General features: G+C 39.2%; 1 protein-coding gene across 4 annotated transcripts in view; it reads left to right on the top strand.

Annotated features, from left to right (window-relative positions):
* SLC25A12 (solute carrier family 25 member 12) overlaps positions 1–14,834 on the top strand; it is a 73,486-nt gene that overhangs the window by 28,022 nt on the left and 30,630 nt on the right. For all 4 annotated transcript variants that reach the window (XM_073305821.1, XM_073305822.1, XM_073305823.1 and 1 more), the window contains exons 6-9: positions 2,648–2,794; positions 5,140–5,278; positions 6,607–6,700; positions 7,305–7,389. In XM_073305821.1, coding sequence (XP_073161922.1) covers positions 2,648–2,794; positions 5,140–5,278; positions 6,607–6,700; positions 7,305–7,389 — 465 coding nt within the window. The remainder of the gene's footprint in view (positions 1–2,647; positions 2,795–5,139; positions 5,279–6,606; positions 6,701–7,304; positions 7,390–14,834) is intronic.

The following is a 14,834-nucleotide window of genomic DNA, read 5'->3' as shown; positions in this document are numbered from 1 at the left end:
ACTAATCAGAACAGAGCTAAACTATCACTGTACCATACAGATTATATAATAAGATCACATACAGTGCATTAGACTTTGGTCCACCACCCTGTTGGAGGGCAGGATTAATTTTGTTTCTAAAACATCCCCTCACTGATGAGTGTGGGTGTCTGGTCCTGCTCCCTTGGAGTTCAGTGGCAAAACTGATTTCAATGGGAAAAGGATTGGAACCTGAATATCTCCACTGGCTGTTACTCCATAGCTTCCCTTGATACTTTGTTGTATTGATTAATTTTTCATTTAGCTTCATAAAGTTTTTCCTATTACATTTCCCCATAATATACACTACTGCACCTCAGAAGTTTAAGACCCTTGTGCCAAACTTGCAGTAAGCCAGAAGTCTTCCTTTCAAAGGTTTGCTGAAGAATCCTGTGGGGAGAGGACTTTAAAAGTATTCACTCCCAGAACCATATTTCACATTAGAGGGGAAGAAGGAGTTGTCAGCTAAGAGAAAAGGAAAGAAGGAGAACGTGGACAGCTGTGCATTGTAATTAAGGGGAAAAGATTTTGCAAATGTATGTAGGTAATTGAATTCTATATAATTTGAAATGATCAACTCATATTATATTTTTGTTGTGGTTTCTGGCTTTTAGGCCTAAAGAAAATTAAAATTTCATAATTGACGTAATTCCTCGGCTGGCCTGTGAAATTAAATTGCTTTGTTTTTGGAAATAATTGCAGGAAAGTACAGGGTGTTGAATTAGATTGGTTATATGGCTTGTAATGATAGTTTAGGATATAGATACTGAGGGCATTCTACAAAATAAAGAGTTTGGTTAGATAGGTTCTAAAGTCCATGGTGTGTATGGAAGAAATGCAGTAAAATTGTGGGAGGTATGCAGAAGATAGTGGTACAAGGAATTGTGGGAGTGGCGGTGGAGTGTCATCTAAACTCAAGCCCAGATACCTCTGCTGCGCCCACACTGTACAGTAGGTGGTAAGGGAGTGGTGGGTCACAGCTCAGTATACCCTTACACAAACATGTGAGCTGGGGTTCAGTACATCCCTAGATGTGGCTTTAGGGCTTTGAATGTGGATGATAAGGGTTTTGGGCAACAATACACTGTTCACATATCCTGAGTGGCAATTTTTGTTGAGATAACCCAGAGCAGTATCCTGGGCAGCCCCAAGGAAGCTCTCTTATGGGATACAGCAGGGTTCTGTCCAGTGCTTAATTTGTAATGAAAGGTGTCATGGCTTAAGCAATTTTTTTACATTCATAACTGATGCAGCAATCCCAGAGGTGCCAGGGCTATGAACTGCCAAGCCTAGAAGTGCCAGGGCAAGCCCATGCAAATTATCAGACCTGCTACTGCATTCAGCTGGCTTAGTCTGTGTTGTGCTGAGATCAGAGTCTGGATGAGGGCAAGCTGGTTGCAGCTCAATCTAGACAAGACTGAGGTAGTACTGGTAGGTTGGGGAAACTAACCAGAATATTTAGTTCAGTGGGTATCAGCTGGAAAATTTTGCATGCCTTTTGTTACTCTGGTTAATAACCTGGGAATATTTTGGATTCCCAGCTGCTTCTAGACCTCTAGGAATAATGGGAGTTGAGTGTGTGCTTTATTATTATGCATGGCTAGAAGGATGCAGTTTTTTTTATATGGGTCTCACTAGAGTGATCCATGCTTTTGTCACTTTGGGATTAGATTGCTGCAATGTGCTTTATATGAGGCTACTCTTTTTAAATTCATTTGTAAACATTAGATGGTATAAAATGCAGTGACCCACTTGTAAAGAGATGTTTCTCTCAGGGAGCATGCTAAACTTGTATTCTGGAATCTTCACAGGCCTCCAGTTTATTTTCAGGACAATTCAAGGTGATAATTTTAACCTATAAAACCCTAATTGTGTTCAGTCCTGAATACCTGAGAGATCAGCACTCTCCTCATGGAAGAGGTCTTAAGAGGTGATCTAGTCCAGTCCCCTGAACTCATGGCAGGACTAAGTATTATCTAGACCATCCCTGACAAGTGTTTGTCTAACCTGCTCTTAAAATCTCCAATTATGGAGATTCCACAACCCTCCTACGAAATTTATTCCAGTGCTTAACTGTCCTGATAGTTAGGAAGTTTTTCTTAATTTCCAACCTAAACTGACCTTGCTGCAATTTAAGCCCATTGCTTTTTGTCCTATCTTGAGAGGTTAAGAACAATAATTTTTCTCTCTCCTACTTGTAACAACCTTTTATGTACTGCATAACACATCATTGGAGGAGCATTGGCTAACAGCTCCCTGGTTTAACATTGAGCAGGCTGCAGGCGGGGCATTGGGTTCGAAATGTGAACAGTCCTTTGTGCTTCAGTTCACCAAAGCCCAGATTTGATGACATTTCAAACTCTAATTGTTCTCCTTTGATTTTCTTGTGACAGCAAAGATGAATGGGTAGGAGTGGTGGGAAGACTTTTTGGCTTCCATTTTGGATTGGAGTTTTTTGGGATGAATCAGTTTGTTGAGCGCTTTTACTAAAACTACTGTTGTATTTTTATATAGAGTATAACATTTGCATGCACACTCTTAGGCAGGCGGATGAAGACAGTGGGAGTTCCATGCACAGTGGGTGTACAGACTCATATTCCTAATGTGATGTTTCTAATTCGTATTTCAGGAGCTACAGTCAGAACATGCAAGACAAGCCTTTGCACTGAAAGACAAAAACAAAACTGGTATGATTACTGGACTGGACTTTAGTGACATCATGGCTACCATTCGTTCGCATATGCTAAGTCCGTTTGTGGAAGAAAATCTAGTTTCAGTAAGTGTAAAGAAAATAATGTCTTAAATATAAGTGCTATTCAAGTGAGAGTTTGTAATTTAATTGATATATATCTAAAATTCTTAACACACGCCTTATCTTCCTCTTCATTAGCAATACTGACAATGCAGTACCATTCATTGCTCACATAGGGTTTTTATGCAATATAGTGTTTTTATAGAAGTAATACTGATTAGGGCCGTCGATTAATCACAATTAACTCACGTGATTAACTAAAAATATATTAATTGCGATTAATCACAGTTTTGATCACACTGTTAAACAATAGAATACCAATTGAAATTTATTAAATATTTTGGATGTTTTTCTACATTTTCATATTCGTATTCTGTGTTGTAATTGAAATCAAGTGTATATTATTTTTATTATAAATATTTGCATTGTAAACATGATAAACAAAAGAAATAGTATTTTTCAATTCACCTCATAAAAGTAGTGCAGTGCAATCTTTGTTGTGAAAGTGCAACTTTCACATGTAGATTTTTTCGTTGTTACATAACTGCACTCAAAAACAAAACAATGCAAACTTCAGAGCCTAGAAGTCCACTCAGTCCTACTTCTTGTTCAGCCAATCACTAAGACAAACAAGTGTGTTTACATTTATAGGAGATAATGCTGTCCTCTTCTTATTTACAGTGTCACCAGAATACCAAATAAATGGTATTCTATTATTGTTTTAACAGTACGATTAATCACAATTAATTTTTTAATTGCGCGATTAATCATGGTTAATTATTTGTAATTGCTTGACAGCCCTAATAATGATGATAAAGTACAAGTTATTCTGCATTACTGAAAGCAAGATTGTTTGTCATGAATAGCTGAGTATTTTCCTTTTTGTAAGAGTCAGTGAGGTGAGTCACCATAGGTGCACGTTCTTATGGCTTGGCATTTCATAGTAGTGTCTTCTCATTAGATGCCTTCTGTGCAGTGGTCTGCTGTTCTCATGACTTGGCCCTCCAGCCAGGGACCTCTGTATGGTCCCACCTCTTTTGGGGTAAACATAATCCCGTATGGCTGTCGCCCAGTGACTTTATGTTGGGTTTTCATCCCAGCTACAGGCTTTCCAGCCCTTATATCCAGGGGCCTCCCCACTACTTTTGTTAGTAGGGGAACCCAGGTGCTCCCTGAACTCCAGGTTTCAGCCCAGGGACCTTGTAATAAACAGCTAAGGTCTGCCTATTTGTATCCACTGCTTCCTACTGTGGCCTGCTTCTAGGCCTTTTCACCAGCTCCTTCCTGGGTGCACTCCTTCACAGATCCCAAAAGGAAAAAATCCATAGCTCTGGGTACAGACAACATATATGAGTCCCTTGCCAGGCCTACATACCCCTAGGGAGACTCAGGTCTAACTGTGTCTTGTTATTTTTTGGCTCTGGCCAGGCCTTTTTTTCAGTCAGTTCTGGGGTAGGCCCTGGTCCTAATCAGGCCTTCCTTCAAGAGGCCTTCTTCTCTTCCCAGTCAGCCCCTGCATGGAATGTTTCCCCTTTTAAGTTCCTCCAGGCTTGGCACTTCTTGCAAGTGAAGCAGGATGGGGCTAATTGCGCCCACAGGTTCTCATTAACCACTTTCCACCTTGTATGGGGTTTGTATACTCTGTCACAGTAAATAAAACATTTGAGCTGAAATTTGCAATGTAAACAGTATTATAACTAGTGACATGAAATGTGGTCCAGATCCTGCAAATTCGTACTCATGTGAGTAGTCCTATTTACTGTAATAGGACTATTCATGTGAGTCAGAATTTGCCCATCTTTTGGCTCACTGCTCTTTATAGACAAGTCCCCAGTCCAGCAAACAAATTAAGCATGTGATTAATCTTAAATACATGAGAAGTCCCATTGAAGTCAATGGGGACTATTTATACACTTAAGTATTTTGCTGGATGGGGGAGGTGTCTTAGTTTGGAAAGTAAGGATTTGTGTTAATTTCAACTTCTAAGGTTAATTGTTAACACTGTTAACTATTGCTATAAATTACCTAAAATAAAACATACGCAAATTTCACTGTTGGAAAAATCTAGAACAACGCATTCTACAAAAAAGTTTAACAGTAATTCTACAGTTGTTTCCTGATGATTTTTATTGCATCAAAAACCATAGTACCCTTTCTATGTAATAATGACCCCCTCACTGGTATCACTAAAAAAACAGGATACAACTACTACGATGGAAATATATCTTAATCTTTTCTTGCATGTCCAGATGGATGTTAATTTACAGTAAAGCTCCCTTGGGTTGTCAGTGGGTTTAAGGCTATCAGCTGAATCCTAACCACAAATCAGGATCTGTCTTTTATCTTTTTTTTTTATTTATGTTTTTAAGGTAGCAGGTGGAACTATTTCACATCAGGTCAGCTTCTCCTATTTCAATGCTTTTAATGCCCTGCTGAATAACATGGAACTCGTTCGAAAGATATACAGTATTATAGCAGCTACAAGGAAAGATATTGAGGTCACAAAAGGTAAAATAAATTTACTATATTTTATTAATTTTCAGATCTATAAAGTGTGTCTTTTTTATACTGTATATGGATTAAGACTAGTAAATCTAGTAATATGGAGGTTTAGCACAGCTATGCAAATATTTCAAGTTTGATTCTGAATGTGCGTCTCCTGCTCAACTCCAGACTTCACAGGCCAGCAGAGGGTTCTAGCTGGCTCTTTAAGGAGAAGAGTTGTCAGGGTTCTGACAAGAGCCTTGACTGGTTCTGATATCCTGGGGATACCACTGCAATGTGGACCTTCTTATGGTAGTGATAAGTGTTTACATGGAGCGTAGAAAAGTCTGGGGAATATGGCAACTATGGCAGAATGGGTATGCTTTAACAATAACAAAAATACTTAATCAGAAACTCTCTGTGTCCTGTTGGCTGTTCCTGTGTGCTACTGTAGCTCTTTCCACACAATTTTAGCGGAGTTTGTAACCGTTTAATGGCATGGTGTGCGCTAAATATAATTTGTTTCCACACATACAATAAGGCTAATACTGTTAGCAAGCGTGCAAGTTAACTGTGATTCAACCTTGCCACTGGCCTGGATTGATTGGCTTTCTGTAACCATTTCATAACGTAGCTATTTCCCATCTGTGGATGGGACCCACTAACTATATCTTCTGGGTTGGCCCCACCCCTTTTCCTTCCAGTTCTCATGAAGTTAGACATCTAAGAGTGCAATACCCCATGTGTGCTGCTCTATGTTCATATGCTCTGGGCACCGTCTGTCTTTGGATGGTAGGATGGGACACCTGTCCAGATTCTCCAGGTTGTACTGATACATCACTACCTAACTATTTTGGTAAATGTGAATGCACAAACGTGGCTCACATGATTATCTTGTGAAAAACTTGTTTTATAGATACTACTAAACCATGTTTTCTGTAACTGATCAGAGGAGTGTCATGGATGTGTTACAAATTGTATTTGTAGTGTGGATAGGCACTTATCCAAACCTGGGAACAATGAGAGCTAGGGGAGGAAGGAACAGTGAAATGATTGTGCTAGTTTTAATGCTGATTGGTATAATTTATGGATGAACCATTGTCTGCTTTTACAGTAGAGCCCCAAATACTGGATCTGATCTATGGACTTTGCTGATAGGAGAATTGCTATAGATTTCAATGGGGACTACTTGCATAAGTAAGAGTTGAAAGATCAGATTTACTCTGTGATTGAAGCTGCTGTTCTGAAATAGATGTGGTACTAATTCTGGCTCATTTCATTCTATTTAAAGTGAAAATGTGATAAATGATTCAGGATCATTTACCTTATTTTCCCCTTCCTCTTAAATCCAGAGGAGTTTTCCCAGGCTGCAATCAAATTTGGACAAGTGACACCGCTGGAAATCGATATTCTCTATCAACTTTCAGACTTATACAATGCTACAGGGTAATTTATAACTATCATAATCATTCATATTCGTCTTTCCACCCTATTTATATTTACTTTAAAATAGATTTGTTTTACGTATATATTCATATATTACGTATATATGGATTATTTGATGACTGCTGACTGTGCTGGGGGGTGAGTGGTGTATAAGTATATGTATAGTGCAGTCATCTGATAATCAGTATATGGTGTAAAATAACAAAATACACTCCCTGCTTCAAAAAACTTGTAATACACAGATTGCTGGTGTAAACTTGAAGTGTGAGAGGTGTCTTGACTAGATTGCAGCATGTGAGTTATTATGGGGTACGTGGTGGCTGCTCCATTTACAGAGTGCAGACCCTATATTACCAGTATGCAAGGGCCCAAACCTGGGTAATGCTGAGTTCCCTTTATTCCCACTGAGGACAATGAGAACAGAAATGCTTATAACTCCCAAGATTGGATCCTGCAACAGTACTTAGTAAAGTACTTAGGAATACCTGAAATATAACAAGTAATATATAAAGCCATAATCTAGTCTGTTGAGGAAAAGGTGCTTGCTGAGATTTGTTTATGATTTTGGCTAACAATGATTTATTTTCCTTGGGCTTGTCTGAAGGCGTTTAACTTTGTCAGATATTGAGAGAATAACACCACTGGCTGAAGGTGCCTTGCCTTACAACTTGGCAGAACTCCAGCGGCAGGTAGGTAGGAGTGATATCATGTGTACAGTCAATTGTGAAAATGCTAAACTGAAGGAAACATTTAGAAGTTGGCAATTTATAAAACTTCTGAATATTTGCTTATGAAAATTAGATATATTTGCCTTAAAAAGACTTCTACAAAACTCAAATCTGTGCTTATAGTTTAAAAAGAAAAGAAAAGAAACTCTGTTCCCAGATTTTACAGATTTTCTTTTCTCTCTTGAATATAAAGAAAACATGTTGGATTCCTCTGACATTAGTGATGTTTTTGTTGTCTAGGCACTAGATTTTAAGGGAAGTTCTTATTACATTTTTTTATAATTGGACTGAAATTGTAAGAATGTTTTAAAACATTACTTCCTGAAACAAATCATTCATTGAGTGGATGCTTATAGATTTTAATCAAAATATTAGATATTTTTTGTACTAGAGAAGAAACTTATGAAACCGTTAAACCCTCTGATGAACTGTCTATACACTTGGATTTCCCACTATTGTTAATAAACCAATTAAAAACATATCCACTAACTCCTGAAAATATCTGGAATTTTCTGTTAAAATCCATCCTTAAATAAATACTAGTTTGGAAGTACACTTTGAGTTTTATTTCTGTTTTAGTACACTTCCATATTGAGCTCCATAATAAAGCTCTATCTTTATGTTGTGAATATACTTGTGTATACAGCATGTAAGGCTGATAAATGTGTTCTCCTTTGAGAGATTAGTTGGAGTAATCATCTTCCATGGTGATTGACTTGGATGGTTTGTTTAGAATGCTCACTGAATCTTGCTAATGTTATTTGATACTCATTAGCTCTTGTGATTTACATAGCAACAGGAGAATCCTGTTTGTGTGGGGCTGATGAAAAATGTAGAATTGGAGGATGGAAAATACAGCTTCAGAATGTTAACTCTTTACTTCACCTGAGCAGGGCTGGCTCTAGGTTTTTTGCCGCCCCTACCCAAGCCAAAAAAAAGAAAAAAGGGTGGCGGAATGCTGCCCCTGGAATTGTGCCGCCCCAAGCATGTGCTTGCTTTGCTGGTGCCTAGAGCTGGTCCTGCACCTGAGATCTTTCTTCATAGATTTGTGTGGTTTCGTTTCATGGAAGTTTTATATACTTTAGATTTAGGTGTTTTTACAAGTCAGGGCTCTGTATCCTGTGTGGCATGTTACACTCTCTTTGTTGTACTGCTACCTCTTCTAGTATGAGTAAATATATGAAAAGTCAGTAATTGTGTCCTGCCAAGGTGGGGGTGCCATTGCTGTAATGGGAAATAAATGTACAGTCTTACTCAAAGTTCCTTCCTCTGCATCGGTCTTGACCACCGGGACTGGCTGGACTGCTGTGGAGTCACAAACAGATCCTGGCTCGTAGCATAGTTGGAGCATCCCCCGCACCACCACCATGACTCGCATGTCTCCTGTTCTCCTCCTCCTCCCTGTTCCTGCCAAGGGCCGGTGACTTAGACTTCTCTGAGGTATCCATGGAGGTGTGCAGGATGGTGGTGAGGTGTCTGCTAAGTATGGCATGCAATTCTTTGTAAAAGCAGCAAGTCTGTGGCTCGGCACTCAATCAACTGTTGTTCTTCCTGCCTTCTGGTATGTCTGCCGCATACTTTCACGGAGCACAGCCACTGATCCATGTCATACCTATTCTCCCACATCCCCTCGTAGATGTCCACATTACTACGGCAGATCCTTAGCTGTGCCTGCACAGCCTCTTCTCCCCATAAGGTAGATCCAATATCTCCTGTCGACTCTGGGCTGGAGCGCATCTGACGTACATAGCTGGCATGGTCAGCTGGGCAGTTATGCACAACAGTGGAGAGTTGCTAGGTGTGCTTGCCAAGGTGGACTACCAGGAAAAGGCATTTAAATTCACAGGGTTTTAAAGGGAACAGGTCTTCTGGTCTCCGTGACCCCTGGGCAGTGGAGTTCACAACTGTGATTGGAGCGGTCAGTGTCAGTCATTGTGGGACATCTGCTAGAGGACTGTTCGGGTCAACATAGATAACGCAGTGTCTACATTTGTGTTGTCTCAACCTGAGTTAATCAACTATGACTCAACACTGCTCAGGTCTTACTATGTCGGCGTAATGGAGTACTTACATCCGTGTGAGACAAATTTAAGTGTAGACACATGCTTAACTAGGTCAACACAAGGCAGCATACGTTGACTTAACTTGGTAGTTCTATACCAGGCCTCAGCTACTTTGTGCTGCTAGTACAGTCGCTCTCTGCATCTCCAGTGTTTTTGCAGTGACTGCTGTCACTCGAGCTAGGCTAACTTTGCAGTGAAGACAAGCCCTGAAACACGGTTAGGCAGCAAATTCAGAAAGAAGGACATGTATGTGGCAGATTAAATGATTACATAATCATGCTGCCCTGACTGTGATTGTTTACATTGAATACTAACTGTGCTCTGAGCCGAAAAATCAAAGAAAAAATGCAGTACTTGAGCCTAAATGGTTTTATTTTTACTTTTAGTCTATAAAGTATAGATAGAAAGTCTATTTCTTTCTAGAAATATGGAGCTGTACCTTTAAAAGTAAGTCTTTCAAGAAGGTACAGCTAAATCCAGTGTTTCCCTGAACTCTTGCCTTCTGACCAAAGGATGTCTCCATATCCTTTTTCCTTGTTACGTAAAACAGAGATAAATTCTTCAGCTTCTTTATGTGCACAGACACCCATGCTCTGTATTTCTGGCTTAAGTGCTCAGTGGATTACCATCGTTTCCCTTTTCTAGGTCCCCACTTTCTGAAAATCAGAGTGATTTAGCTACTATCTATCTGATTAAGTGAGCTGTAGCTCACGAAAGCTTACGCTCAAATTAATTTTTTAGTCTCTAAGGTGCCACAAGTCCTCCTTTTCTTTTTGCAGATACGGACTAACACGGCTGCTACTCTGAAACCTGTCTATCCTTTAGTCGACCTTTGGAATTTTTAGAGTGCCTGTCACCACAGTGTCTATGGCTGTGTTGACACTGACAAAGATGGAACCCTAATTCTCCATCATTGTGCAGTGGTGTACCTCCACTCGTGATGGGAAGGGTGGAGTATGTACTAAGTAGAGATAATTAATATGGTGGTTAAAAACACCTGAGCCTTGTCTACCATATGGCTTACACCATTGTTACCATGTTTGGAACTGTGAATCAGAGCACCCTGTTTTTGCCATCCTATATAAAAGACCCAAGAACTGGTGCAGAAAGTGAGAACTGAGAAAGATATATTACTAGTTTCTTTAAGCAGCCAGGATGGATTTGTCAAATGCATACAATGCTGTATAGCTTTCTGCCAGATGAAAAAGAGATGATCCCAGAAATGTGTCCCAGTGACACTGCATTAATGAGTGAGCAGAGCTTTCTTCTCCAGATGCACAGTATGTTGTGAGTGTTTACCTAGTCTAGTGGCCATGTGGGTTACCATCTCCAAAAATACAAAGACTTCCCTGAAATCTCTAGAGCTTTAAGAGTAATCAAGGACTTTATAAAGCCCCTTGCTGGAACTCCTCAGCTCAGTTGGTTTAAAGTATGTGTATTGGAAACAGATTTCTTTGAATCTACAAGAAAGACCACAGAAGTCCAAGCCTTGGATCAGTCCCTGAGGAAATGTTAAACCTATTCAGCTGCTGTGGTTGAGAGATTGTCCCATGGAGGGGTATGGTCTTGAGCAGAGTGATTTATGATGAAATTCTGTGCACAACCTGTGGCTCATCATGTACATTTTGGTCACCTTCTCTGACATGGATTTGACAGTTGAGCAGAATCAGTGTCTGGAGTGTTCTTCCCTGTTACCACTTTGTTTAAATCCTTATGGGTAAATACGTACCTGAGCTGATGAAATAGGAGTCTACAAAAGTTACGTACAGGTAATGCTTTATTTTGTAGACTTTTGTGGCAATCCATTCCATCTTTCTTTCCCTGCAGAAATCTGTTTCTGTTCATCTGGACTTATAAAAAGGACTTTGAGAGATACTGTACTGTCAAAAACATGCATTGCATTTTATGGTGTCATATTTGGTTTTCATTAATGCCTTCAGACAGCATGCGTAGCTTTTCCTTGGTCAGAATTATTTTTGTAGTTCACCTATGTGGTAAAAGGAATGTGGGGGAAAAAAAAAGTTTTGCTCAGCTGGACCTGTTTTCTTTCCTTTCTTGATGTAGCATCATCATCCTCCATTCAGAATGCTGTTGCAAAGATTATTTTCTTAACCTGTCACTTTGATTGTTATCCCTGTCTTTGCAGCCCTCCACTGCCTCCCCCTTCACCAGTGCATCAAACATAAGCTGTTTGTATTCACTGTTAAGATCTTGAATCTCACCTCTGATCAGCCCATGATGCCAGCCTCCATTGTCCACTTTCTGATTTTGCAGATAAGCACTTTCGTGCTTTCTCCGATGCTGCCCCTCATGCTTGGGAGGGACTCCCCATAAATATCTTGAAAGCTGTCTCATTGTCCACTTTCAGAACCCTCCTGAAAACTCTCCTTTGTCATAATATCTAAATACACTTGACAATGGTTAGGCTGCTGCTGTGCTGAGATCACTGCTTATTGTGCTGACCAGTAATGTCTCACTGTTTCCTTGTGAGTCTGTCTGTCTATAGCCCTCTGTTATCTCTTGTCTTATACTTAGATTATGCAGTCTTGTTGTAGTCTCTCTCACCAACAGAAGTCGAACCAATAAAAGATATTACCTCACCCACCTTATCTCTCTTATACTTAGATTGTAAACTCTTTGGGGCAGGGACCGTCTTTTTGGTTCTGTGTTTAAACAGTGCCTAGCACAATGGTGTCCTGGTCCATGACTCGTGTTCCTAGGCACTATGGTAATAATAATAAGCACAGAATGTATTTTCCTTCCACCTTCCCACTTTTGGAATAAGACATTATTCATCCTGCCTATTCTGCTCTGTTTTTAAAAATGCAGATTAGAAGGAATAGTCAATTTTCTTTCTGTTCCTGAATCTGCGGGGGCGGGGGGTGAACTTTGATCTCTGTTGGACTCTATTATCTTATTGAATTGATTTATACTGGGGAGGATATGTTATCAAATCCTAGAGAAGGATAAGAAATTCTATGAGGTCTAAGAAGTATCTACCTTGCAGGGGAGCTATGCTTGGGAAGAAAAATAGAGATGTTTCTACGGTGACTCTAAATGACTCCTAAATTCTAGGGTTTTTTAGAAAAAATTAACGAAATGTAATGTAGAAAAATTAATGTAAATATCTCTTCAGTAAATTTAGCATGAATGAAACTTAGGGCTTGTCTACACTACTCCATAGTGCAGACTACGAGGTTTTGAGTTGTGCCCTGTGTAAATATTGCTGGCAAGAACGAAAAGGTACCAAGTTGTTGTGCAAATCTTTGTGCTCTGCAGTTCACACCCCTGTAGTCAGCACTACAGCTCAGTGTAGACATAGCTTGTCAGACATGTTTGCTGATTATTTGATTAATGTAAGAGTGTGTCTATAGTGCAAAAAAAGGTGTCTTCTGAACTAGGGTATAGCAATGAAGACATGGCAACTTGGCTTTTAACTCAAGTTACCCGCTCAAGTTCAACTTCATGCTCCCCATAGGCTTTAGCTTGAGTTAAAAGCTGAGTTGCTGTGTCTTCACTGCTATTTTAACCCAAGTTAGCTAACCCATGTTAAAAATACTCCTTTTTTTTCAGTGTTGACATATCTTGAGACTTTTTTAAACCTAGCAGTTGAATATCAGTATACAGTGGTTAGATGGGTATGACAGCTTCAGTAATTTTCTGTTTATAAATATGCATGATCTGAAAGCTATAGCATTAATTATACTTATTTACATTTGAACACAAGTGAACTACAAACTATAGTGAACACTCATTTAATAGGATGAAAGTGACTTTTGTTTCACAAGGAATTTGAGTATTAACATCCGAATTTAAGTCTGAGTATAATATATTGGTTTTGATAAGACTCTGATGCTTACAAGGAAGAGACTAGCTTTAAAAGATTAAAGAGAAGCAAGTGTGCTGAAGACAGAAGAAAACTGTGCAGGGATAAAAGAACTAGTCCTTTTTCAAGTCTTTTAGGAGTTCATTGCTTTTATCTATTTTTATCTACATAAATCGAGACACCATTTTACTTTGGGATTTATTTAGTGTTGCTTTTTTCAGTATGAATTTTTTTCTGATTCAAGGGGAAATTCTTCAGATTTATCTTTCTTTTCCATTGTACCCATTGGGAAAATATATTTCTGATCTTAACTAAAGGTTTTTCTTCTGATGTAATCTTATGGGGTTTTTTTTATCTATGTGCACAATTGATAAATATCTGAATATTCTCCATTCTTCTCTGTTAGGCTGTATTCCAGTGAGTTATTCTGGACGAAATATCTTGGGGAAGGAAATTCTTGATGGCCGTGTATATTGTGGAAGGCCTTTGTAAAAGTTTCATTATATTTTAAAAGAAGTGAGCTCATCTTAATCTCATAGTTGCCAATCCTATATAGTACCATGTACTTCATGAGCAGCATGAAGCCCTACAAATTTCAGTGGAGCAGTTCAGCAGCATGCTACACATTGCGGGATCAAGGACCTACTGAGACCATTCAGTGGATGGCTGCCAAGATTTTAGTAGAAGCTAACAAAGATCAGTGACATAAAATGTTGTGAGATAAAACTGCACCTTCCCTCTGTTTGGCCTGATCAGAGCCCAGCAATGAGAAGGGTTGCTGCTTGGAACTGTATGCATGATGGAACTTTTAAATGTCTCATTGAAATACACACAGTAATATCCTCCAAAAACAAATGAATAAATAAATACATCTGCCCAATCAAAGTGAAAAAGAATAGTGGACCCCAAAATTATATAATCTTTGCAATTTTTGCTGTATTCTCCACACTTATTTAATAAAATCAAGTAAAACAAAATGTACAATATATTATAACTTCAAGTTTGTACCTGTGCAATGGAATATCAGTACCAATAGGGCTGCTTAAATGAATTTTCTGCAGTGCCGGCTGCATGGCAATGGCTATTTCGCTCCCCAGTGCTGCAGCAAGCTCAGCACAACTCTTTTAAGGAACCTTAGCGATAGATCCTTTAAAATATACTCCTGTGGATATAGGAACTGTGTTTTCAGTAAAATGCCATATATCTTCTAATGCATATTCATGTGTTCATGTGTGGTCTAAGAGCAAAACCTTTCCGTAACACCCTGGGGCCTCTGCAAGATCTAAATATACTGTCAGGAGTGTCGGGGTCATCTGCCATGGTGCAAATGGCTTTAAAAATGTCAGGGGAATGGAGCAAGGAGATTTACTTAAACACCTTTTGATATTTTCCCTCCCTGCTTGTACAACCACAGCATAAGCAAGAGGGGACTTTGATGACTAATTTTGATTGTAAGGCCTTGGAGGTGGGGTCTTGGTTTTTGTGTCCATAGAGCACTGTGCATATCTCTGGCAAAG

This window comes from Lepidochelys kempii, chromosome 11, assembly GCF_965140265.1.
Source record: "Lepidochelys kempii isolate rLepKem1 chromosome 11, rLepKem1.hap2, whole genome shotgun sequence".
NCBI classification, from domain to species: domain Eukaryota; kingdom Metazoa; phylum Chordata; order Testudines; family Cheloniidae; genus Lepidochelys; species Lepidochelys kempii.
The sequence above is the reverse complement of the archived record's forward strand: the minus strand, read 5'-3'. Positions and strand labels throughout refer to the sequence as shown.